Source organism: Choloepus didactylus, chromosome 7, assembly GCF_015220235.1.
Source record: "Choloepus didactylus isolate mChoDid1 chromosome 7, mChoDid1.pri, whole genome shotgun sequence".
In the NCBI taxonomy this organism is placed as follows: Eukaryota; Metazoa; Chordata; class Mammalia; order Pilosa; family Megalonychidae; genus Choloepus; species Choloepus didactylus.
This window is the reverse complement of record NC_051313.1, coordinates 26,122,759-26,148,511: the sequence shown is the minus strand read 5'-3', so window position 1 is coordinate 26,148,511 and position 25,753 is coordinate 26,122,759. Positions and strand designations below refer to the sequence as shown.

Sequence of the window (25,753 nt, the reverse complement as noted above, 5' to 3'; positions counted from 1 at the left end):
TCCTGCTCACAATTTTTAAAGTGCAACAAGACAAAAAAATTCAGAACACTGAGGGACAGATAATTCATATGTTTTTTTTCCTCACTCATTTTCCCCCATCAAATTCTGTCACCCACATTGCCTTAGCCTCTGCTTGGAGGTTGGAGTCTTCCTTACTCCTGGCACCCAGAATTGGTGCAGCTGGTTGATAGTTTGTGGGGGGATGACGGAAGGTGTGCAAGCGGCAGACAGCTGAAATTCCCTAGGGAATTCTGTACCACTGTTCCAGCAAAGGGGGTTGCTGATCTCATGTATTTGTGATCATGAGAGAGATTTGACCAGTGGTGGGTTCAATTTGGTCAATGGTGGCTTCATGGTATAATCACATTTCATTTCCAACTGCAGAGATATTTCATTTCTATTTTATTCTGTGTAATTTGGAAACAAAAAGAGCCTCAAGCCAATAATTTTAATAATATTTAATCTCTCCTGGTGCATATCCTTGGATATCTTAAAGGAAATAGTGCCTTGACCTTGTTCGGCTTAACTTGCTCAAGAACGATGTTAAAAATTAATCAATACCTCTGTTTCCTTAAGCAGGAAAAATTGTTATAAAGCAAGTGCCAGGAGATTCAGGCCTCCACATGGAGATTTTCCCAAGATTTTTGAAAGCAACTTCTCTTTGTTTCCTTGATTTCATTATTAAAAAATATATTTATAATGGATTCTTTAAAGTCCCATTGCTAAGTGCTGACTGTGGTGATAAGTGTATAACTATATGATGATACTGTGAACAACTGATTGTACACTGTGGATAATTGTATGTTATGTGAATATATCTCTATAAGATTGTAGGAAAAAATATAAATAGGGGTAAAAGTGTTGGAGAAAACATGGTGAGAGGGATATACATATTTACCATTGATGAGGAGGCAGAATGGTGTAGCCTTTCTGGAGGTCAGTGTGGTGGTTCCACAAGAAGCTAAGTATGTAGGGGCCAACCTCATTATGGGGTATGTACTTGGAAGATCTGAAAGCAGAGACATGAATGGACATTTGCACATTGGTGTTTATGGAGGCAGTATCATGGTTTGCAGTGGGTGGAGGTGGCCTAAGGGTACACTGACTGAGGAACAGAATGGTGAACTGTGGTGTATGCATACAATGGGATATTGAGCAACTATGAGAAGGAGTGAAGTTGTGAGACACACACAGAGGTGGATGGATCCTGTAGACAGCATTCTGAGTGAAGTACGCCAGAAACAAAGCAAACAGTGTAATGCCTCACTGACTTGGACTAACAACAATGTGTAAACTCAGAATTGAATGTTAGAGCACAGCCTAATAGGGAAATGATTATTGTAATGCCCCCTAGATTGTAAACTCTTACAGCAGTCAAATCTATTCCTGAATTGTAATGCTTATCTCTAGACTCTGAGATGTTGATCCCTTGGTGTATGACCTGATTGGTCTCTGGAATGTTGGGTATCTGAAGGGGAGCCCAGAATTTGATTAGAGATATGAATGAAGTGGGTCTGGTTGGGACTAGGGCAAATCGGGCCAAAGGGTAAAAGTTGAAACTGACTGTGTGTTAAAACTTTAGCTTCCATGTGAGTCCAAGGGAGGAAATGTTTATTTGGTGTAGGATCTATATTTTCTAAACAATATAAGTTCTACAGTCAGTTTGTTCAAACAGCACAGTTGCATGGAACTTTGAATAGGAAGTGAGATATGGCACTCTGTATAGGTAGAGTAAAATAGCAACACATCCCAGAGTAATTTGGGTGGAGAATAAAAATATATATTTGGGCCTCCCCTGAGGAGCTGGGGGAGGATGCAGAGGTGTTGGACTTCCTCACCTGGATTGTTGCTGATGTTCTCACAAACACTGGGGACTAATGGCTTGACATGCTGAGCCCTCTGTCTTGGGGCTTGCCCCTATGAAGCTTGTTACTGCAAAGGAGAGGCTAAACCTGCTTATCATTGTGCCTAAGAGTCTCCCTCGGCGTGTCTCTTTGTTGCTCAGATGTGGCTCTCTCTCTAACTAAGCCACCTTGGCAGGTGATCTCACTGCCCTCCTCCCTATGTGGGACCTGACTCCCAGGGCTGTAAATCTCCCTGACAAGGCAGTATATGATTCCCGGGGATGAATCTGGGCCTGGCATCATGGGATTGAGAACATCTTCTTGACCAAAAGGGGGCTGCAAAATGAAACGAAATAAAGCTTTGATGGCTGAGAGATTTCAAATGGAGTTGAGAGGTCACTCTGATAGATATTCTTATGCATTATATAGATAACACTTTTTAGGTTTTGGTGTGTTGGAATAGCTAGAAGTAAATACCTGAAACTGCCAAACTCCAACCCAGTAGCCTTGACTCTTGAAGACGACTGTATAGCAATGTAGGTTACAAGGGGTGGCAGTGTGATTGTGAAAACCCTGTGGCTTGTACTTCCTTTGTCCAGTATATGGATGGATGGGTAGATAAACAGGAACAAAAACTGAATGGAAAATAGAGTGGGATGGGGGGGGGGAGGATTTGGGTGTTCTTTTTTTAAATTTTTTATTCTTATTCTGATTCTTTCTGGTATAAGGAAAATGTTCAAAAATAGATTGGGGTGATGAATGCACAACTATATGATGACACTGTGAACAGCTGATTATACACCATAGATGATTGTATGGTATGTGAATATATCTCAATAAAACTGAATTAAAAACAAAGTCCCATTGCTATCAGTTGATACAAAAATGTAGTATTGCTGACAGGAGGTCAATCTGTCATAATCTTTCCCTTTTTAAGCCTGCATGTTCATTTGTATTACAAAATTTATATATTTGTATTATAAAAGCAAAATCATAAATTTCTCCAAGGTTTATAAAACTTGGAAAAAATATTTATTTGTTGAATCTCCCTTAGCAGGACACTGCTTCTTCCCCATTCTTTCACTTTTTCTTCTATTAAAATTCTCATAAATGTTAATTAATAAGAGTAAATTAACTGTTAATTGAAAACAATCATTCAGGTATAAATCCATTGCATTTGGAATAATTAAAAATAGTAAGGTAAAACATGTAAAGTTAGCAAACTAAAACATATAGTGGCTTTCCTAAAAAAGACATCTGTATGACAATATTCTCTTCTGCTTACTGCTAAATTATTATGCAACCAAAAATCCTACCTCTTAATTGCTGGGCTTTTATGTTTTATAAGAGGTATAAAGCAATCAGAATTACAGAAATATGTCCTTTAAAATAGAATAAATAGATAGCTCATATTCTTTAACTAAAGAGTAGAAGAAATAAATGGGTATGGATAAATATTTCAGTACCCATGATGCATAAGGAGCTAAGATGAAGACATCTAATACATGGCCCCTGCCTTTACAGATCTTACATTCTTGAACAATGAAAAAGAAATGATTTATTAAATTTTATAATAATATTTAAACATTTTACCACTTTAGACATCTGTTTTATTAAATGAAACATATAAGAATATACAATTTAATTTATCTCCAGAAGACTGCACAAATTGAAAGTGGCTTTGTGTAAGAGAGATAAGCAAGATGGCAGTATAGAGAGGTGTGGAGTTTAGTTAGTCCCCTGGAGCAACTAATAAACAACCAGGAACAACTAGTAAATCATCTGGAACAACTGTTGGGGGACAACCATGATTGTCTGTCTACACATTGTACACCAACCTAGATTGGGTTGAATGGCTGAGATTGCAGCATAGAATCTGTAAGTAAAAACTGCAGAACCACTCCAGGAACCCCCTCCCCCTATGGCAGGCTGAGCTGCAAGACCTCACTGTAGGAGAAAGCAGCATTCCTGGAGCCACCAAACATAGTTCAGCCTAGCTCCAACTGGGGTTTTAATTAACAAATGTGGACTGCTGAATACAAGCTACAAACATAGACAAACCCCTAACAAGCAGCGAAGTACCCTGAGGTCGCTCCCAGTGGGGAGAAAGTGGGGCTGACAGAGGGAAAACTTAATTAAAAAAAGAAAAAAAAAATGCAGAGACTTTTAGAGACTGACCTTAGAGAGCCAGAAGGCACCTGTGACCCAGGAAAGGGAGCCCAGAAGAATAGACACTTTCTCTGGCTGATGGGTGAAACTGGGGGGCCATGGACTGGCTCTGAAAAGGGGCTTTCTTTTCCTTTTTAACTCTCTCAACTTGAGTGGCTCAGTGGAGAAAATCCCAGCCATTTTCAGTTCATAGCACTCTGACCCAGACAGGGGTGGAGTTAACAAAATTAGAGAGACAAACGAGTAATTCAAATGCAGAAGATAACTCCCTAGGGGTGTATCTTCCCTAAGAGGAGGGAGGTGGGGCCCAGCCCAAGTGTCTGCCCTCCCTTCAGAACTCAGACCCCAGGGCCTGGGGGAAAGCAATCAATCCAGAAACAACTTAACCTAAAAATTAAAGGGGCCATACCTCTTTACACCAATGGGGAGTGATGGGCTGACAGGTTCCACCTGCTGGGCAGGTTAGGAAAAGCATAGCAGCTAGAGGCCTCACAGGAAAGTCTGTCAGTCTTTTAAGACACACCCTCAGGGAAACCTGATACTGAATATTGCAGCCTTCTGAGACCTGAGCCCATTCTGGTCTGGGGAAATCTGACTGGGGTAATCAAGGAAATCAGATGCTTAGACAATAGAAAACCACAAATCACACTAGGAAAAATGAAGACATGGTGCAGTCAAAGGAACAAACTTACACTTCAACTGAGATACAGGTATTGGAACAACTAATGCTAAATCAATTCAACAAGTTTGGGAAGATATGACAAAAGAGATGAAGCATATAAAGAAACCACTGGGTGAAGATAAGGTAGAAATTGAAAGTTTGATAAAACAACTGGCAGAATCTATGGAAATGAAAAGCACAACACAAGAGATGAAAAACATGTAACAGCAGATTTCAAGAGGAAGAAAAAAACATTCAGGAGCTGGAGAACAAGACACCTGATATCCTACACACAAAAGAACAGATAGGGAATAGAAAGGAAAAAGAGGCGCAATGTCTCAGGGAATTGAATGACAACATGAAGCCCATGAATGTACGTGTCATTGGTGTCCCAGAAGGAGAAGAGAAGGGAAAAGGGGCAGAAGCAATAATAGAGGAAATAATCAATGAAAATTTACCGTGTCTTATGAAAGACATAAAATTACAGATTCAAAAAGTGCAGCAGACCCCAAACAGAATAGATCTGAATAGGCCTATGCTAAGACACTTAATAATCAGATTATCCAACATCAAAAACAAAGAGAAAATCCTGAAAACAGTAAGAGAAAAGTAATCCATCACATACAAAGGAAGCTTGATAAGACTGTGTGTGGATTTCCCTGTGGAAACCATGCAGGCAAGTGCAAGTGATGTGATGTATTTAAGATACCAAGAATCCTATATCTGGCAAAACTGTCATTCAAATATGAGGGAGAGTTTAAAATATTGTCTGACAAGCAGACAATGAGAGAGTTTGTGAACAAAACACCTTCTCTACAGGAAATACTAAAGGGAGCACTACAGACAGATAGGAAAAGACAGGAGTGAGAGGTTTGGAACACAGTTTTGGGTGATGGTAGCACAGCAATGTAAGTACACTGAACAAAGATGACTCTGAGTGTGGTTGAAAGAGGAAGGCTAAGGGCATGTGGGACACCAGAAGGAAAGAAGGAAAATAAAGACTGGGACTGTATAACTCAGTGAAACCTAGGGTGCTCAACAATTGTGATAAAATGTACAAATATGTTTTGACATGAGGGAGAACAAATGAATGTCAACCTTGCAACATATTAAAAATCAGGTGGTATTGGGGAAAAAAATACAATCTAGGCAAACTGGAGACTATAGTTTACATAAACATTGTTTTATGCTCCCTTTAATGTAACAGAGGCAATATATCAAAGCTAAATGCCTGTAAGAGGGGGATATAAGGGAGGGGAATGGGGCTCTTGGCATTGGTGATGTTGTCTGACTATTTTATTGTACTTTATTTTAATTCTATCTTTCCTTCTGTTGCTTTTTAGCTGTCACCTTTTTTTTTTTTCTTTTTCTTTTGTCTCTCTGCCTTCTTTGACTCTTCCTCCTTCTTTGTGGAAGAAATGGAGATTTCTTATATAGATAGTGGTGATGGTGGTAAATGCATAAATACATGATTATACAGGGAACCATCAATTGTGTTTCCCAAAATGCCATTATCTTTGATGTAATCTTGTGTGGGCAGACATATCAGTGTTGACTAGATTGTAATTCTCTGAGTATGTCCATGGAGATGTGCCCCACCCAACTGTGGGTGATGACTCTGATTGGATAATTTCCATGGAGGTGTTACCCCACCCATTAAGGTGGGTCTAAATTAAATCACTGGAGCCATATAAATGAGCTAACAAACAGAAGGAACTCAGTGCAGCTGAGAGTGACATTCTGAATAGGAGCTACAGCCAAGACGGACACTTTGAAGAATGCACAGGAGTTGAGAGAGTAGCTACAGATGAGAGACAGTTTGAAGATGGCCGTTGAAAGCAGACTTTAGCTTTGGAGAAGCTAAGAGAGGACAAAAGCCCCAAGAGCAAATAAGAGTGACATTTTTGAGGAGCTGAAGCCTAGAGAGGAACGTCCTGGGAGAAAACCATTTTGAACCCTGATCTTGGAGCAGATGCTGGCCATGTGCCTTCCCAGCTAACAGAGGTTTTCCAGACACCATTGGCCATCTTCCAGTGAAGGTACCTGACTGTTGATGTGTTACCTTGGACACTTTATGGCCTTAAGAGTGTAACTGCATAACCAAATAAACCCCCTTTTACAAAAGCCAATCCATTTCTGGTGTTTTGCATTTCAGCAGCATTAGCAAACTAGAACAATTGTTTGCTTAGGACAGAATGTATGTTGTGTGAACAAAATCATCTTAAAAAATGGGTTGATGAAGAAACCTTGAGGGCACTATATTGAGTGAAAAAGTCAAACCCAAAAGGACTTACCGATATGAAGTAATTATAATATATAAGCTCAGAGACATGAAATATAGGTTATCAGGATGTAGAACAAGACTAAAGAATGGGGGCAGTTGCTTATTATGAGCAGAATATTTAACTAAGTTGAACTTAAGTGTTTGGAAATGGACAGAGGTGACAGTAGCAAGTTATTGTGAGAATAACTAACAGTGCTGAATGGTATGTGATTGTGGTGGAAAGGGGAAGCTTAGAGTCATGAATGTCACCAGAAGAAAAGTTGGAGGTTAAAATATGGGACTGCATGAAACAGTGAATCTGGTGGTGGACAATGTCCATGATTAACTGTTCAAATATTAGAAATCTCTTTCATGAACTAGAGCAAATGCATGACACTATTACTAGAAGTTAATAATAGAGGGGTATATAGGGAAAAATATACCTATTGCAAGCTATGTACTACTGTTAGTAGTATTTTTACATTCTTTCATCAATAGTAACAAATGTACTATACCAATACTATGAGTCAATAATGGAAGGAGGGAAGTAGGAGTATGGGAGGATTTGAGTTTTCTTTTTTGTTTTTATTTCTTCTCTGGAGTAGTGACAATGTTCTAAAAATTTGAAAAATAAATTAATTGTGGTGATGGATGCAGAGCTGTGTGATGGTACCGTGGGCAATTGAGTGTGCACTTTGGATGATTGTATGGTATGTGGACAATCTCAATAAAATTGAATTAAAAAAAAACACAAAACAAAGAAACCAACACATTAATATCTCCAATAAATGTTTTAGTCAAAAAAATAGTGGCTTTGTGATAGTATTATTAAAACATATATTCTTTAAGTTGTAATTTTGTTATTCATCAATAATACATACTTGTTCACTTTAATAAGCATGACTTTATTAAATGTTATTGATATATTGTGTTATTAGAATATTACATATTACTGTATTATCAAAATAAAATCTTTTCATTAATGAATTGTGGAAAATCATCAACTCTCATATTTTTTTGCAATTATTTTTATGTATTTTTCTTGCAAAATGATAGTTTTAAGATCTCTATGTGGCTTATTTAATTTCTTGTATAACTGTAAAATGATTTTATGAAAGCCATGGTAAAAAAAAAAAAATAAGAAAGGAAGGAAAGAAGAAAAAGAGTCCATGGGATATCTATGTAATTTCCCAGGTTTCGTTTTTGTTTTGTTTTGTTGCTTTGGCCAAATCTAGTTTTATCCAAGAAAGAATGTCAGACATCAGAACACTATTTCTCATGTTTATTGTAACAAAATAAATTAGCTGACATCTCTTCCATGGAGGATGGTTTGATAGATGGATTGATTAGTTATCTTAACTTTAGAAAAATGGAGAATTTATGAAATGGTCATGGATGGGGCTGGCTTTAGGTTTTAAAGTCTCGAATGGTGTTGGAGGGGTATGACTGTATAAACTTTGCCTCCTCTGGGTTTGTTCCATTTTGCATTTTCATGGTGGCCTCTGGCATCTTCAAGTGCATGTCACCACAATGCCAGGTCCAGGTTAGTCCCCATCCCAGGTTTAAGGAAAACCTGGGCTCCGGACCAGCTTCTGCCCTGCTTGCTCCAACAGATCAGTGCTCAGTTCTGCAGGCAGCCCCAGGATGGTCTCTGGGTAGAGGGTGGGGACAGGCCTTGTATCCCTTGCTAGGATGTAGCCCAGGCTGTGGGTTCTGCTTCATCTCTTTTATTATTTAGACATATGGCATGTGAACCTCCACTGGGACTCTCACCCCAAGATCTTCGATGTTAGGAGCAGGCCTGATAAGAGCTGTGTTAAGAGTGTTGGTCTTTAGTCTGAGAGCAGGGGAAGCCGTTTGAAAGGGTTTAAGCATGAGAGAGATAAGATCAGACCAGATCAGATTTACAGGTTTGTTTGTTTGTTTGTAGCTTTACTGTGGTATCATTGACATACACTAAATTGCACATATTTAAAGTATACACTTGATAAATTCTAATACACCAATGAAAACATCATGACAATCAAGAAAAAGAAGAAAATGAAAATGAAGAAATTATCTGCACAATGCATATCCCAAAAGGAATTTTATCAAGAGTATATGAAGGGCTCTTACAATTCAGTAATTAGAAGACAAGCAACCCAATTAAAAATGGGCAAAAGGTTTGAACAGTGACTTTGCCAAAGTAAATATACAAATGGCAGAGAAGTACACGAAGAGATGCTCAATATCTTAGTCCCTGTGGAAATGGAGATTTGTATTTCAAAAGGTCTCTCCAGTTCCAGTGCACTGAGAGCATTGAGGGAGAACAGGAGTGGGTGCAGGAAGAAGAGCTAAGAGGCTATTGCCACAGAATGAGTTTGAATGAAGACGGTGGTTGTGGAGATGGAAGGAGAATGACAAATTGGAGAAATATTCAGGAGGCAAAATAGGTAGGGCTTGGCATTGAGTTTGATTTTAAAGGATGAAGTGTGAAATGATTCTAAGATTCTGGCTGTGCAGTTGGCTGGATGATGGTGTCATTCACACATAGGGACAGCTGGAAAGGGACCAGGTGTAGGGGAAGATTATGAGTTTAGGTTAAACAAGTACCTTTGAGGTACCTATTGAGACAAACAAAATTGCACTGTGGAAAAGGCCATTGAGGTAAAATATATTCTGAACTTTGTCTGGTGTATTTGGTGGGGACAGAATCCAGAATGCTGTGGGCTGAGACTTAGATGGGAGGGGAGAGAGAGGAGCAGGGATCACCAAGTCAGACTCCTTCTGCTCTGTCCCTAAGAAGGCAAGGGACCAACTTTCCATGGGCCTGTACTAGTAGAGCGGGAAGAATATCGGGGTGAAGAGGAGTGTCGAAGTCTACCCTAAAATACCCTACTTAGACCCTTGAGGTATTTTGCCATTTTGGGGGTACCCTCACCCCAGTGAGGCTCAGAACAATTTGAAGCCAAGGCTTTTCTGATTCCCACAGCACCTCAGTTCCTGCCCTCCACCTCCCTGATCCCCAACATGTATCTAGATTGTATTGTGTAGATTTGTGGCCTCAGGAAATCAAATGGTCTTATAGTGCAGGTCATTCTATAATCTGCTGATGGAGGAAAGAAAGGAGCATTAGTTTCTTTAGTTTTGTTCCTCATTAGTGAATCCTAACCATATTCTTCCTTAGGTCCCTTTTCCATCTCTGTCTGGTTTGCACATTCTTGGAAAGGACAATGAAGTCATTAAATTCACTCAATTTGTGTTGGGAAGGAACCAACATTAGTCAGCTTCCATTGATACCCAGTCGGGGTAACCTTGGAGCATAGAATCTAGGGTAGGCATTTACACCTACCCCCCCACCCGCTTTCCCCAGTTTGGCATATTCTAGGTTGTGTTTTGCTCCCCCTGTAAATATGGGAGAAAATCAAAGACACTATTCAGCTTCCTTTGGCTGAAAAGTCTGGCATTTCAGTGATTTTTCTTAAGGGGGTCCTCATTTGCAACCAGCTTTACCACTAACGGAAATCAATCTGAATGCCCTATTGTGCATCTTTTTTCTTTCCTCACAGTCTGAAATGGCCTTTGCCAAATTTTCGAACTGAACCTGAAAGACCCTCTCTCTTCTTCGCATTCCCTGCCTCCAGCCCCATTGAATCCCCGCAGAGCTTTCTCAGTCATAAGGGCTGCAGTGTCGGGGGTGGGAGAAAGGGGGGTGGGAGGAAATCGACCTACTCCGCTGACCCAGTGGCCTGAGCCAATCACAAAGAGGATTGGAGCCTCAGTCGAGCCCCGCTTCCCATCCACTCCCCCACAACCGGCCTCCCGGGAAGAGGGACGCAGGAGGGGTGGGTTTGCAAAGCAGATCTTTGGCTCTTTGCCAGCCTCTTTTCCTAATAAGAAGGCAGGAGCTTCTGCTGAGGTGCAAAGAGGTTGTCTGAATTTCAGTGGCATTAAGATCGCAAGATCCTCTCTCTTGCCTTTTTTATCCTTTCTAGAAGCTAAAGGGGAGAGAGAGCAAGAATGGTGGAAGCTTTCTGTGCTACCTGGAAGCTGACAGACAGTCAGAACTTTGATGAATACATGAAGGCCCTAGGTAGGTAAAGATAAGACACGCTATTCTGTTAACTTGCAGCTTCTTGTTTTTTTTTTTTTTTTTTTTTTCGTTTTCTTTCTTTTTTTTTTTTTCCCCCACCATCAGTTTAGCGACAGACGAAAGGCAGATTACATTGCTGTAATGTGAAGCTTGCATTTGCATTTCCCACTGAATGGATTTTTAATGTTCTAGTGTGGCATTTGCCTGTTCTCTTGCCCAGGGCCAAGTAACAGAGCTTTGGATAGTCTGTGGAGGATGAGGGCTTGGGTGTTTTTTTCTTTTTTTCCTCAGTGTTCACTTACTTTTGCTGAGTAGTTGTATCGGCTGTTTAATGGGCTGATCATGCTCTAATGTAACTTGAATGGTTTCCAACCTTGACTCCAGCAGTGGAAAGCAGATTCCTGCTTTGAGCGCTTCTCTGGAGGTAGCCGCTGACTGTGTTGCTTCCCTTTGCTATTTTAGGTGTGGGTTTTGCCACTAGGCAGGTGGGAAATGTGACTAAACCAACAGTGATCATCAGTCAGGAAGGGGACAAAGTGGTGATTAGGACTCAGAGCACATTCAAGAACACAGAGATCAGTTTCCATCTGGGAGAAGAGTTTGATGAAGCCACTGCAGATGACAGAAACTGTAAGGTAAGAAGCCACTTCTTTGGGGCGGGGTGGGGAGGAGGGAATAAAGGGAGAGACTTCCTATATTCCCTTTTTTAGATTTGGGAACTGGGGAATGTTTCTATTTTTTTGATTTAGGGAAGAAGACACTAGCATTCTAGTGCACATAGGTAATATTCTGAACAGTGGGTACTTGCTGTAGTTCAAATCTCGAATCCATTTGTCACTTACCATATATTTTCCACATTTTATATCAAATCTGTATTTCGGAAAGCATTTAAAAGTGTTTGTTTGAAAGACTGCCTTTTGTTCAATCTGAGAGTCTCAGATGGACTAGACAACTTGCCTCATTTTGAATTGTTTAAATCAGAGGGGCAATTGTTCAGAAAGGGACATATTTAATTTTGTTCGGGATTATTTCTAATATATGAAGTTTGTATCTAGATATACAGAGCTCAATCAAATTATAAATTATTAGGGTTCATGTAATAATGAATCAAGCAACAGAGGGTGTGGTATTACTATAATTAGTTGATCACAATTTATTCAATTACATAGTTCTTAGGAGAAAAACAAATCACAAGTCATTTGAATTTCTGTCAGAAATCTGACGTCCCTATTGCTATGCTCTGCATTTTGTTGTTGGTCTCAGTCTGTCGTAAGCTTGGATGGAGACAAACTTGTTCATATACAGAAATGGGATGGCAAGGAAACAAATTTTGTAAGAGAAATAAAGGATGGCAAAATGGTCATGGTAAGTAATGACAATTTTCTCCTTTTTCTTCCTTTCTTTTTATCCTCTTTCACACACCATTCCCACCTCCTCCTCCCTCCTCCCTCTCCTCCCCCCTTCCTTCCTTAATAACATTATGTCACTAGCAAGGGCCTCTAACCAAATGTAAAACAAAAATTATAAGGTTCTAGGTAATTTTTCCTTAACTCTGTTTCTTCAATTGTGGAAAAAGAAAAATTCTTAGTGTAGTTTTTTTTTTAAAGTTGCAATTGATTAAGCAAACACTGTGTATCAAAATAAAGAATTTTTGTAGGATTAATGTGAATGGCTGAGCCTCAAATGAAATCTAAATATAAAACAAATGACCATGAAAGTATATGATGATTGATATCATTATAAAAGCATCAAGTTTACTGCATCTCAGAAAATTACTTTATAGCTCATATAATGAATAAGAGATCCTTAAACATTTTATATTTTGGTTTATAAAGTTTATACAAATTCAGCAGAAAATTTAGAATATGATGGGAAAGGATAACAAAGAAAATTCCCTCTAATCCCTCATCAGATAAAACCATTTTGATGTTATTTCTTTCCAGTCTTTTTTCTATGCATAAGATACCCTTAAACATCTAGGTTCAATGCTATACCAGCTTGCACAAATTATAAAATAGAAAATAATTGTAAAAAGAAGTTCTTTAATAATGAAGTATCATCACAAAGTGGAGAAAATATGCTTCGATCTAGCCTCCTCCAGAGACTTTTCCTTTGAACTGAGTAATAGCATTTTGATGACATTGACATAGTCAAGCAGGTGGATTCATTTTTTCTAAGATAGTAGCAGAAAGGTGTTTTTTTTTTTTGGTTGTTGTTACTTAATAAAATTGACTGCTGTTTCCTTCTCCTCCTCATGAAAACTGCAATCAAAGCTGTTCTATATTGAGATATGGGACTCACATATTCATATTTTTTTCACGTGTGAAGGTGGGGTTGAGGAGGAGGACAGGGACAATTTTCCTTTCATGTTAAAAAGATATTTGCTCACATTTTCCCACAATGATCATCAAAAGAAGAAAGAATTTATTTCTAAAAGAGTCAACCTGAATTTTTCCATTATGCTTCCATCTTAATTATTTTCCCTATATACAGAAAAGCAAATAGCTCAACCTTGGCATGTATTGATGACTGTGATCAGGCAAGATTGGGTTTAAAATAGGAGATTTTAAAGCCATGGATGAAAAGGGCACATTGCATTCTCGGAAAATGATGTGCATACATGAAGTGGATGATCACTAAACAATCCCTACATGTTGTAAAGTAGTTTTACAGCCATTCTTCAACTTGGATTTGACATCAGAGTAATAATAGAGCTCATGCTTCCCATTGTAGTGACCTAAACAGCTAGGTTCCCTTAGGCTAAAATGGGACAGCCAAGCATGAGGACACTGTCAACCTTTACCATTTCCTGTTGATTATAGAACAAGCCATTCTGAATACCATTTGCCCAAATGATTTGGATCTTCTAGAGACTGTTGAAAATTTTTTTAGAGTATAACTTCATAATGGTTATGAAAACCTATCATCAATCTCATTCACTTTCAACGCAGAGAGCTGAGAGGATGATTTAGACACTCCATTCCTCACCCCAATGTACCCTAATTACCCTCATAATTTTCAGGCAAATGGAATTCTTTTTGACTTGAAATTTACGTTATTAGTCCCAGTGTTTGCTTCTTTTTCACCTGAGAGACATAACTATATATAAGTGTTATTCACTCGATAAATATAAAGGTGTCTTTCCTTTTTAGTTTTAAGAAATGAAGACTTTATGCAGTTTTTTAACATTTGTTAATGCTGTTATTCTTTTGCATAACACTTAGTTCATAAATATGATCATCTTGTAAAATCCAGCTACTCATGTACCTGTGTAAAAAGGTTTGATTATCTTTTCAATCTTTCAGACTCTTACTTTTGGTGATGTGGTTGCCGTCCGCCACTATGAGAAAGCATAGAAAGGTGATTAGTTCCTGATCTGGGGCTAGAGAAGGTCCAGATTTTCTGTTTACTCAAGTCTCAGTGCTATCCTGATGTTACATCATGGCTGATTACTAATTAGAAGGTTATCCTTGTGTGGAGGTGGAAATGGTGATTTAAAAACATGTTACTCCAAGCAACTAGCCCAATTTTGAGCTGCCAATTTATTGTGTTTTTATAAATTCGCAATAAATTTAAACCACATTTTTTTATAAAGAAGTGAATACATTTTATAATTTCTTTTGGAATGCAAATCAAATTTGAATAAAAATTGTACATATATGTAAAATTTTGTGACTGTCTTTAATATCAATAATCTGCCTGGGAATTGTATATTAGAGTTTTAAATAAAGTAGGCATATGGCCATTCTTATAGCATAAAGCAAGGCTAGAAAAATTAGCTCCTTGTTTAAAATACTAATTAAAAAAATAAGTAGAAGTCTAGGGGAAATGTGGAAAGGCCACAGCTTTGGTTGAAACTTCCATGGAGAATTTGTGATGACTAAACTCATTTTGACAGGGCCCAAGAAGGCCTTGTTACAGTGGGTTGGGCAAGGAATGGAAGTCTTGCCATAAGAACAGAAGATCTCAAGGAAGCAAATGAATGTACATTAAAATGTTAAAAGCAGACATATAATCAAACTATCATAAAATCAGAATTTCTTATTGAAAAGTAAATAGGGAAAGGAAATGAATTTTAATCTGGATTGTGAAGATGTGCCCCAGACAGGTAAATTAAGATGGACCAAGTCAATAAGAGTGTTAAAATGAAGTGTGCATAAAATAATTTCAATTCCATTTTTGGAGGGTTGGAAGGGGAGAGAGATTGGAATTTAATTGACCAAACCAAAGTAAAGATATTAACTGTTTAGGGTTTGCATTTGTAAAGCAGAACAAACAAATATTATTTTGTATTTCATCATTTACAAAATACTTTTCACACATTCTCTCAAACCCACAATGCTTAGCAGGGAAGGAAGATGTTACTTTCACTTTACCGATGAGGAAGTTGAGGATTAGAGAATTCTACGTGTCCCAAGTTCATACAACTAGTAAATAATACCAAGATTTGACCTGCAAACACTGTGACCTTTTTAAGTTTTTTTTCCTTTCAAAAAATTAGTATTTCAACTAACCCCTCTTCTAAAATAAAGATGCAAGATTTTATTTCCACTCATTATGTCTTGCAAATCTTTCCTCTGTCAGCCTCTGGGAGATGGGGGGAAGGGAAAGTGAACATTTTTAGGACAAATATAAAACATTCATCTGTCATCAACCCAGTGATTTCAGGGTCCAGCTAATGACTATATATAAGTATGAGGAATTTCCTTTAATACACAATCCACTGCAATGACACTATCAACTGACTACTGAATGACTTTACTGTAGTGAAACATACAAAAAACTAAGGTACAGCTATAGGATTTAACACTTGAATGTACAATTATTACTGATTGTCAAGGTAAGATTGTCTAGCTAAGGCTACCATTTTTAAAACTACAGTTTACCTCTGTCTTAAAGCATGAAACAGAACCTTGGGTGAGGATTTTGCTCAAGTGCTCTGACAGCCCTCACCTCTGCTTCTGGCAGGACTATTTAACTCTTGGTGATTTTAATGTGGGCTCTAATGAATGCTGGATCCTGCCCCATCTGTTCTTAGCAATACAGAAGTAGGGAGTAGGGATTAACCTTCAGCTCAGTCTCATGAGGCCACATAACATCCTGCTGGCATCAATTTTCATAACAACTGGATCACAGAGTGAAGAATGGAAGGGTTTGGGGGAGGGGTCTAAATGGAAAATAAGTTACAGTGGGTTAAAAGACAAACGGTTGCAGTGAGGGGAGCAAAAGCTTTTTTCTAGTTAGATCATTAACTGATATTTTTGCTTCTTAAATGTTTACAGGATAGTTGCAATCCTTTTTCTTCCAGCCATATTCTATATCATGCAATCACCTGCTGTGGATACCCAGGACCTGGGTTCCTTCTCCTTATGAAGAGTAAGTCACTACACATAGCCGCCTACATGACTGGGACGAAGTTAAAGGTCAACAGAACTCCTCAAGGAAGAAAGAATGTACGGACGGTATCCTAAGCCACATATCTTGAAAAGCATTGAAGCTCCCCTCACCAATCACTGTTGATGACAAATCTCAAGGCCCCTGGGTCAGGAGACCCTGCTAAAACTCTGTTCTTATACCCTGCGGAATGTCTTTGTCCTAAACACTTATAAGCTGCCTCTTACACCCCTGCACTGACTTCTCAAATGGCCACCATCAGGAAAAATCTCCTGTTCGTAAGTCCTAGTAAAACTCATGTCTGACTCTGTGCCTAGCATGTTCTTTGGTCTTATGGCTGCGCCAACCCGAGCCCTTCAAGAGCTGGGTTGGAACATCTGTCAACTTATTGACTGTCTGAATTGCCCCCCACTTTTAACATCATTATCAGCAAAGGAAAAATTACCAAGACAAAAGAACCTAGGGGCAATTTTCTGAAATTCCAAGATATCTACTAAAGAAGGCTACCTTGCAAACAACAGTCATAGACAGCTGACAGTGAGTAAGCAGACATTCCCTCTCTATTACCTGTTTTCTGCCTCTCCAATCCCTACCAGATATGCACCCTCACGACAAAATACGTATACATGCCAAACAGAGGGTGTGACAAATATATGCCCAGGGTTGATGTATATACCCAAAGATTTGAAGCTCTGTGCTTTGTGCTCCTGAGAAGGGTGGGAATGTATATGTCGCAGCCCATGAGGGCTATGCCAGTCCAGAGGCCAAAGAAGACAACGAGCATTTTCTGATGCACGAACTTTTATTCAGGGCTTACTTACAGGGTGAGAAGTCATGGAGAGATCATGACGGCTCTCTCAGGCCAGGCAGGCATCGCATTCACAGGGAAGTCGACCACATGATGCAAAGAGGACAGCAAGCCATTTATAAGGGTTTAAGACAAAGACATCCCTAAGGGTGGGTGAGCATAGATGTGGGGAACAGGTCACTGTGACCTGAGGGGTGGTGCAGGAAGGAAAGAATTATAGGATGAGGCTTTGTAAATAACCATGAGAGTGTTAACACCTGCTGGCCAGAAAGCAGGTAGACTAGATTAACATTGTTGCCCTTTTGTGAGACCAGGAGCCTCTCACCTTCTGTCTCCCTCCTGTTTCACATTTTAAAGTTACATTTTAAGGTCAATTTACCCTTTTTCTCTTTACTGGCTTACAAAGACAATAGGTTAAACATTAGCTGCTTAGGTCATGCAGACTGCTGTGCACCAAGGTCTGCAGGCCTGTTTTCCTCAGGCCATGGGCTACCATAGTGTGTGGGAACCTTGGGCACAGGGTGTTCACCAAGGGCCTTGAAGATTGCACACAGCAGCTTGCATGACCTAGGTCAGTTGAGGTTTGACCTATTCTCCTTGTAATATCAGATGCTAACTGTAATCTATACCTGAAACTAGCTCCTCCCTGAGATTCCCTGAGACACTGTTATCTCTATAATCCTCCTCCTCCCTGTTGATTACAATCAACCCCTCCCTATGTTGCACGACCCCACTCCCTGCCTTATGCTCTCATACCCATTGGAATGTCGAGCCCTTATAACCAGCTTATTCACTTCCCCAAAGGGCGGACTATTTCCACGTTGTGCTCTGAACTGGCCGCCATTCAGAGCAGCTCCTGAATCCATCCAGAGAAGCTCCTGAATTCTGGGCAATGTGACTCGACTTCCATTTTTTCCCTTGTAAGTAAGCCCTGAATAAAAAGTTCATGCCTCCGAATATGCCCGGCGTCTTCTTTGGCCTCTCGGCAGCAAAGGCCCACTTGGGCCATGACAATTGGTGAGCCAGCCAGGAGACTAAAGAAATCCCAGGCATTGATGACATGAACTTGGGGAAGGGAAAGGGGAAGTCCCCGGGTGGGATACCGGGGTGGCCTGAGACATCTATGTGGGGAGGGGTGGCTACCCTCCTAGACGAATGGGGCCCGCTGAGAGAGTATGGAGGCACATGCACCTCCCTGGCCTGACTAATAGCCATCCTGTGTTAAGCCGCAGGATTATTGGGACTTCAGAAAAAGAAAAAGTGTCATCAGACTGCTGCTGCAATAGGCTGGCCATTGTTAGAGGCTGTGCATGCCGCCATGGAGGAGGCTTTAACAGCTAAAGCAGCAGTGCACTGTTTGGAAGAGGAATTGAAGTTAGAGAGAGATATGAGGTTGGCCCAAGTAGAATTAAAGGATGCTTTGAATGAAAGATTAAAGTGAGTAGATAGAGACCTAGAAAATTTAGCCTGTCACTACGCTAGAGTGCAAGAGTGGAAACTGCATAAAGCCCAAGTCAGGCGCATTTTAACCTCCCATGATTGGGATCCTAAAATATGGGATCTGGTGGATTTTTCCTTAGATGAGAATGACCCACCAACAGAATGGGACCAAGAGGAGGACTGCAAGCTTGTTCATCCTCTGGTCTGACAAGAAGTCAAATCAGAGCATGTCACAATTCCTGGTGAGGCAGGCAGAGAGAGGGAGGGTTCTGCTAAGGCAGTTCCTGCCACATCTATTGAGCAGAAGGTGCTCGTTACAATGTAGGACTTTTCTGCAGCTGAATTAAGAGATATTGGGAATCAATATAAACAAAAACCTAGGGAACCCTGATCAAATTGGCTACTGCAGCTGTGGGATGATGGTGCTCATAGTACCTTGCTCTCTGGGCATGAGATGAGCAAACTATCCTCACTCACCACCCACCCCTCTCTATGCCAGTGCATGTATGCACTAGCCCCTAGCACAGAAACACGTTCACTACTTGATTGGTTTATATGCCAATGTAAAGAAGTCTGGCCTAATGAAGGGGACTTATCCCACTTACCCCCTCAATGGAGTACTATAGATGAGCTCCGAGATGTACTATGGGGGCTGGGAATGAAGCACTCAATATATGTTCCAGCTGTCATTGGGCCAGATAATGTACCCTTCACTGCTGTGCGGGACAATTCTGCAAACTCCTCCTAACCAATGGTATGGAACATTGATGCCAACTCTCAATCCCCTAATAGGAAGACCTTTGTCTGAAGCGGCCCAGGTAATTGCCCAACTAGGAGAAATGGACCACCTGAGGTGATACAAAGCTGGAGTTGGAGCTACTGGTCTTGTCCTCAGGGGGCAGGATGGTCCAAACTGGGCGTCATGTAGACAAATGTGGGCAGACTTGGTAGCTGCTGGGACAAAGACAGAAGAAATTGATGGGCAGCCAAATGCAGTGTTAATTAAGCTATGGAGTATGTTACATAAGGAGCAAAAGTTTACTAAGCCAGAGGTTAGAACTTTGGAAGAGGATACTATTTCAAGCTACAAAATCTATGAACCCCAGCCCATGCCTCGTAAGGAGCCTTCTGCTCCTCCAGCTGAAGAGGTCTGGGAGGCTCCCTCCTCCCTAGATCAGGGGTGGAGCCAAGATCCCCAAGTGAGAACAATTCATAGGGACACTGGGGATCAGAGGCCACATATAGAACTAACTATTTTCTGGTCCCTGACCAATGAGCATAGAGTTTTGGTTCTAGTTGACACTGGAGCCAAATGTACCCTAATACATGGAAAAAGACCACAAACTGGAGGCCCGATATTAACCATTGCTGGGTATGGGTGCCAAGGAATTAAAGCAACACAGAGGCGTGTAGTAATGCAAATTGGCCGACTGCCCCCTCAAACTTATATGGTGTATACAGCCCCTATTCCAGAGTATATACTAGGAATTGACATTTTGCAAAATATTAGCTTGCAAACCACTATAGGGGAGTTTTGCCTCTAGTGTCAAGTAGTCAAAGCTGTTCTCAGGGGCCATGCTAAATGGTTGCCAGTGAAGGTGCCTCCTCCCAGGCGCACAGTAGCAGTGCACCAGTATAAGCTTCCTGGAGGCTGTCAGGAGATCACTGCCACTACGAAGGAGCTAGAAAGAGTGGGCATCATTGTCCCCACTCATAGGCCTTTCAATAGACCTGTTTGGCTGGTAAAAAATCCCAATGGAACCTGGAGGATAACTATTGATTATAGAGAACTGAATCAAGTAACACCCCCTTTGTTTGCTGCAGTACCAAACATTGCTACCCTGCTGCAAGACATCAGTACACAATTAGACCTAATTGTATTATTTTGTGCTGGATCTTGCTAATGCCTTTTTCAGCATTTCTTTAGATACTTCCAGCCAGTCTGCATTTGCCTTCATGTGGGGAGGACAACAGTGGACTTTCACTGTGTTGCCACAAGGGTATCTCAACGGTCCCACCATGTGCCGTGGACTGGTGGCACAAGATTTGAAGAAATGGACAACCCCTAAGAATGTCACTATGCTTCACTATATTGATGACATCTTGCTAACCAGTAATTCTCTTCCAGAACTAGAAATTGCTGCTAGCACAGTGGTGACCCACCTTGAAAGTCGGGGATGGGTGATAAATTGAAGCAAATTACAAGGGCCTGGACGGTCTGTCAAATTTTTGGGTGTTATCTGATTGGGTAAGACTAAAACTATTCCTTCTGCTGTTATTGATAAAGTGCAAAACTATCCCACCCCATGCATCCTCAAGCAATTAATGGCTTTCCTTGGTATGTTAAGCTATTGGAGACCCTTTATACCCCACTTGGCACAAATTCTAAAACCTTTGTACTTATTAGTTTGAAAGGGAAAACTTGGGAATGGGATGTTCCCCAACAGGCTGCCTTTGAAAGGTCTAAGAGCAAAATAGCACAAGAACAGGCTTTAAGGGGAGTAGACCCCAATATACCTTGTGAATTGGATGTGGTCAGTGTCGATATTGGCTTTGGGTGGGGTTTGTGGCAAAGGCAACAAGCTAAATGTGTACCTATTGGATTTTGGTCCCAGCTATGGAAGAGCTCAGAACTCAGATATAGCCCTTTGGAAAAGCAATTGTGTGCAGCTTATAATGCTCTGTTACTAGTTGAAGGGTTAACTCAAAGGTCCCCAGTGACCTTATGAATGGCCATTCCTGTACAGGGGTGGATGCGAGATACTGTAAACAAGCCCCATTCTGGAAGTGCTCAGCTGAGCACGCTGACAGAATGGAAAGCCTACCTCCTGTAGCGTAGCATTTTTAACAGCCCGTTGAGTGCAGAAATGCATGATATTTTAGGACCAGTCTTCTACGTGGAAGAGTAGCATGCCTTGCTTCCTGTTAATCCTCCTGAGGTGGCTCCTCCCATGCCCACCATTGACGGACAAGGAAACATACCTAACTCTGCATGGTATACTGACAGATCAGCACATGGACAACCTGCTACCTGGAGGACCCTGGCTGTCCAGTTCAGTACTGACACCATCTGGTGGGAGACTGGAACATCACAAAGCAGCCAGTGGGCTGAGCTGCAGGCTGTACAGATGGTTACTGTACATGAACCAGGGGACGCTTTGACTGTACAGACAACTGTGTTGTGTACCAGGGCTTAACTGTATGGATGGCCACCTGGAAACAAGAACAATGGACAGTTGTCATCTGTTTCCTGTGGGGAAAAGAAATGTGGGAAGACATCTGGACTGCCTGCTACAAACGCAAGGTAACCGTTTTTCATGTCTCTGCCCGTAACACCAATTCATGACCAGGTAACATAGAAGCTGATGCCCTAGCAAAAATCCGCAGCCTAGCACCAACAATGCATGAAGCTGCTGAGTGGCTGTATCGGAAAACAGGACACCGAGGATATCAGACCCTGTGGAGGCTGGCACAGCAGTTTCAACTACCCATTACCAGACACCAATTAAAAGAAGTAGTGGATGCTTGCCCCTCCTGCTTGCTGCAACAGCCCAGAATGCTTCCTCATCGAGTTGGGCACATTGGCAGGGACCAGATCCCTGTCACTTGGTGGCAAGTGGATTATATTGGCCCCCATCCCCTGTCTGAAGGGGCAAAATATGCCTTCACTGCAGTAGATACAGCAACAGGACTGCTGCTGGCCTTCCCAGTGGGCAAGGCCAACCAGCGGGCTACAATATGTAGCCTAGAAAAGCTGAGTGCATTCTTCAGGGTCCCCACACATCTGGACAGCGATAGAGTGACCCCGTTTACCAGGCAGCTAACCCAAGCCCGGGCCGCTGAGCATGATGTCCTCTGGACATTCCGCCTGCTGTAGGGTTGATTGAGAGAATGAATGGCCTTTTAAAAGAACACTTGAAGGATGATAAAAAGTCCCTGCAGCAATGGACTCGACAACTGTATTCAACACTAATCAGTATCAACTCCAGGCCTAGGGCGGCTGCCCCTGCTCCAGTCCAGATGGTAACAGCTGGGCCCATGCAAGCTTTGTGAATTCAGGTAAAGGGACCAGAAACCTTACAACCACAGCAAGGTAATGACACTAATTTACTCTTGCCTATGCCACAAGCACTAGAAATTGGGGAAAATAAGGTTGATTGGCCTTGGTCCTGGCCAATGCGGCCTCGATGGCTGGGTGACCTAAGCCCATGAGGGGTTGGGATCACCAAAAACCTAAATATGAGACCACAGTTTATTAAAAAAATGCCAAAGGTTATATGCATTGTTTACCCGGGGCCCCCTATACCTCAAGGTACTGTATGTATGACATTATGGACTCTTATTATGCCTAGGTTAACCATGGATACAACCCCTGGGGGTCCTTTGCAACCCCAAGGGGAAAAGATATGGTATTTAAGGACCCCTCATAATGCCCCCTCACCCAGGACACTGTTATCTACTGATGGAAATGTAGCTTGCATATTGTTAGACCACCAAGATTTGCCCCTTATTGTACCCCATAAACATCTCTCTTTTTGCCCATAGCACTGTAGGAAACACATTTCTCCAGTGGGCAGCTGCAGTAACCTCTGCACATAACAGGTCTCAGTGCTGGGTATGCACTGAATTGCCATCATCTAGTGCCACCGGCCTCCCGTGGACCGTCTCTCCTGCCAACAAGACGACTTGGGATGCCATGCTGATGTGGCAAGACACTCACCAACGGCAAGTGTGGAAAGACTTCTTCCCTTTCTCTGCATCACCGAATATTTTTCCCTCCAAGACTGAATCTTATTCTTACATATATTCCCTGGTCCGAGAGCAAATTAATAAACCCCGGCCTTTATTGGGGTATTCTGTAGAAGATGGTTTTGGATGGCTCACTGCTGAGGCTGTAACCATAAATAAAGTGGCGCCGGTTTGTATGGAGCGTACTGAAGGGTATAAAGAAATGGGATGGCTGCCTCTTGAACACTGTGGCATGACCATCCACCTACAAAAGAATAGCTATTTTCAGTGGCAAAATGTTAACATTAGCCATGGAGCTTATCCATCCCCTAAGGGATGGCTCTGGACCTGCGGGCGGAATGGCTGGCCCTACCTGCCCTATGACTGGATTGGACGATGCACCTGGGGGCAACCCTATGTGCCTGCTACCCTCTATGACACTTTACCACACGCACCCAGCAATTGGGAAATGGTAAAAACTAGATATAGAATAAAACGGACTGCTTGGTGGTTTTATCCTTTAGCTGTTTTAGCCCCAGGTGGTGCCGCCATAGTAGCTGAAACACATATAGCTGCTTTAGCTAACCACACCGCAAAAGCACTCAATGAGTCAAAATTAGCTATATCATTGCTTAATGATGAGACTACACAACTTAGGAAAGTAGTCTTACAAAACAGAATGGCTCTGGATATTTTAACCGCTGCCCAAGGAGGTACCTGTGCTTTAATTAATATTCAGTGTTGTGTATATGTACCTGATAACTCAAAAAACGTGACCCAAGCTCTTAATCACATGCAAGATCATATACAAAATATTGAACATTTATCTAACGATCCTTTGTCTAACTGGTTTAATTCTTTAATTTGGCCATGGCGCCAGTTGTTAATAGGATTACTGTGCATATGTACTGGTTTACTTGTATTCTGCTGTTCACTGTATTGTTGTTGTGGATTATGGATGCAATTTCTGTCCTCTAGTCAATGCAAATTGCTGCGTGGGGGTGGAGTGTGGAAACCCCGGGCATAGGACATTCACCAAGGACCTTGAAGATTGCACACAGCAGCTTGCATGACCTATATCAGTTGAGGTTTGATGTATTCTCCTTGTAAGAACAGATGCTACCTGTAATCTATACCCGAAACTAGCTCCTTCCTGAGAATCCCTGAGATACTGTTATCTACAAGATAATTTATAACCCTCCCCTCCTCCCTGTTGATTACAATCAACCCTCCCTACGTTGCAGGACCCCACTCCCTGCCTTATGCTCTATACCCATTGGAATGTCGAGCCCTTATAACCAGCTTATTCACTTCCCCAAAGGGCGGACTATTTCTACGTTGTGCTCTGAACTGGCTGCCATTCAGAGCAGCTCCTGAATCCATTCAGAGAGGCTCCTGATTTCAGGGCAACATGACTGATTTCCATTTTTTCCCTTAGTAAGTAAGCCCTGAATAAAAAGTTCATGCCTCTGAACATGCCCGGCACCTTCTTTGGCCTCTTGGCAGCAAAGGCCCACTTGGGCCATGACACATAGTACATAAGAAGACAAAAGAAAAGAGTGAATAGGAGGATGGTGTTTGCATTCATTAATTTTAATATATTCTTACTAGAATTGTAAACATTTCTTAGGTTTCAAAATATGTACATGTCATTTTATGGCTTATTTACTGAAGAACTATTTCACAACCAATTTAATTCCAATAAAGTTATTGAAAACTGAAAAAAAAAAACCCAGTGAAAGTTACATGATTTACAATTTATTCTTTTCCTTCTTTGAAAAGCAAAATCAGTGAAAACTGCCATTATTTAGGATTTATCCTTTCCCCATATTTTTAAATATTTGGACTGGAAATTCACAAGTCATTTTGCTTTCCTTAGAATTGTTCTCTCTCACCTGCTCACCGTGATACCCAACAAGTGTGGGGCTCTCTGCCCAATGAGCATAACAGCCAATCTGTGACACCAGGGTTCCAAAAAGAGAAAGAATTTATTGCTGCACATGAAGCAGGAGATCAGAGGCCTCTCAGCCTAAAAATGTGTCTCCTCAAGTCTAAGGAGTTTGAAGATTTTATGGATTCAAACAAGGGGAGATGGAGTTTTTACCATTACACTAACAAGTATAAGCAGCTACAATTTACACATGTAAAAGAGTGGTGCTATGCTACAACTAAGTTAAACCATTACAAAATTAAGTCAATGGTTAGTTCTGAGCTGACTCAATTCCTTCATTAACATTAGGGGTTATCTTTGTGATTGGAAGATTCTAAATTTGTAAAAAAGGTAAGGGGGGACAAGGTAGGGCCAGTCATGAGGTTTTTACAATGTGCAATTCAGTGGGTTTCCATAATTTCAGGTATTTCCTTTTGGCTGTTC

The 25,753-nt window shown here is 41.1% G+C and overlaps 2 protein-coding genes across 2 annotated transcripts; both read left to right on the top strand.

Annotated features, from left to right (window-relative positions):
- Window positions 1-10,771: 10,771 nt before the first annotated feature.
- FABP7 (fatty acid binding protein 7) lies at window positions 10,772-14,676 on the top strand. Its single transcript, XM_037843568.1, has 4 exons — window positions 10,772-11,009; window positions 11,472-11,644; window positions 12,273-12,374; window positions 14,315-14,676. Exons 1-4 carry the CDS (start codon window positions 10,937-10,939, stop codon window positions 14,363-14,365), a joined length of 399 nt encoding a protein of 132 aa, XP_037699496.1. The 5' UTR covers window positions 10,772-10,936; the 3' UTR covers window positions 14,366-14,676.
- A 1,559-nt stretch (window positions 14,677-16,235) lies between these two features.
- On the top strand, window positions 16,236-25,057 carry LOC119539962 (endogenous retrovirus group PABLB member 1 Env polyprotein). The gene is made up of 3 exons (XM_037843892.1): window positions 16,236-16,944; window positions 20,780-20,899; window positions 23,197-25,057. The coding sequence occupies exons 2-3, from the start codon at window positions 20,829-20,831 to the stop codon at window positions 24,404-24,406; spliced, it is 1,281 nt and encodes a 426-aa protein (XP_037699820.1). The 5' UTR covers window positions 16,236-16,944; window positions 20,780-20,828; the 3' UTR covers window positions 24,407-25,057.
- Window positions 25,058-25,753: the final 696 nt, after the last annotated feature.

Bases quoted from the DNA above. Each gene is read 5' to 3' on its own strand.
- FABP7 (XM_037843568.1), top strand. From the start codon at position 10,937: ATGGTGGAAGCTTTCTGTGCTACCTGGAAGCTGACAGACAGTCAGAAC. The intron at 11,645-12,272 runs GTAAGAAGCCAC...TGTTGGTCTCAG, and splicing joins CAGATGACAGAAACTGTAAG to TCTGTCGTAAGCTTGGATGG. The intron at 12,375-14,314 runs GTAAGTAATGAC...TCAATCTTTCAG, and splicing joins AGGATGGCAAAATGGTCATG to ACTCTTACTTTTGGTGATGT.
- LOC119539962 (XM_037843892.1), top strand. From the start codon at position 20,829: ATGGGTGATAAATTGAAGCAAATTACAAGGGCCTGGACGGTCTGTCAA. The intron at 20,900-23,196 runs GTAAGACTAAAA...TTTTGCCCATAG, and splicing joins TTTGGGTGTTATCTGATTGG to CACTGTAGGAAACACATTTC.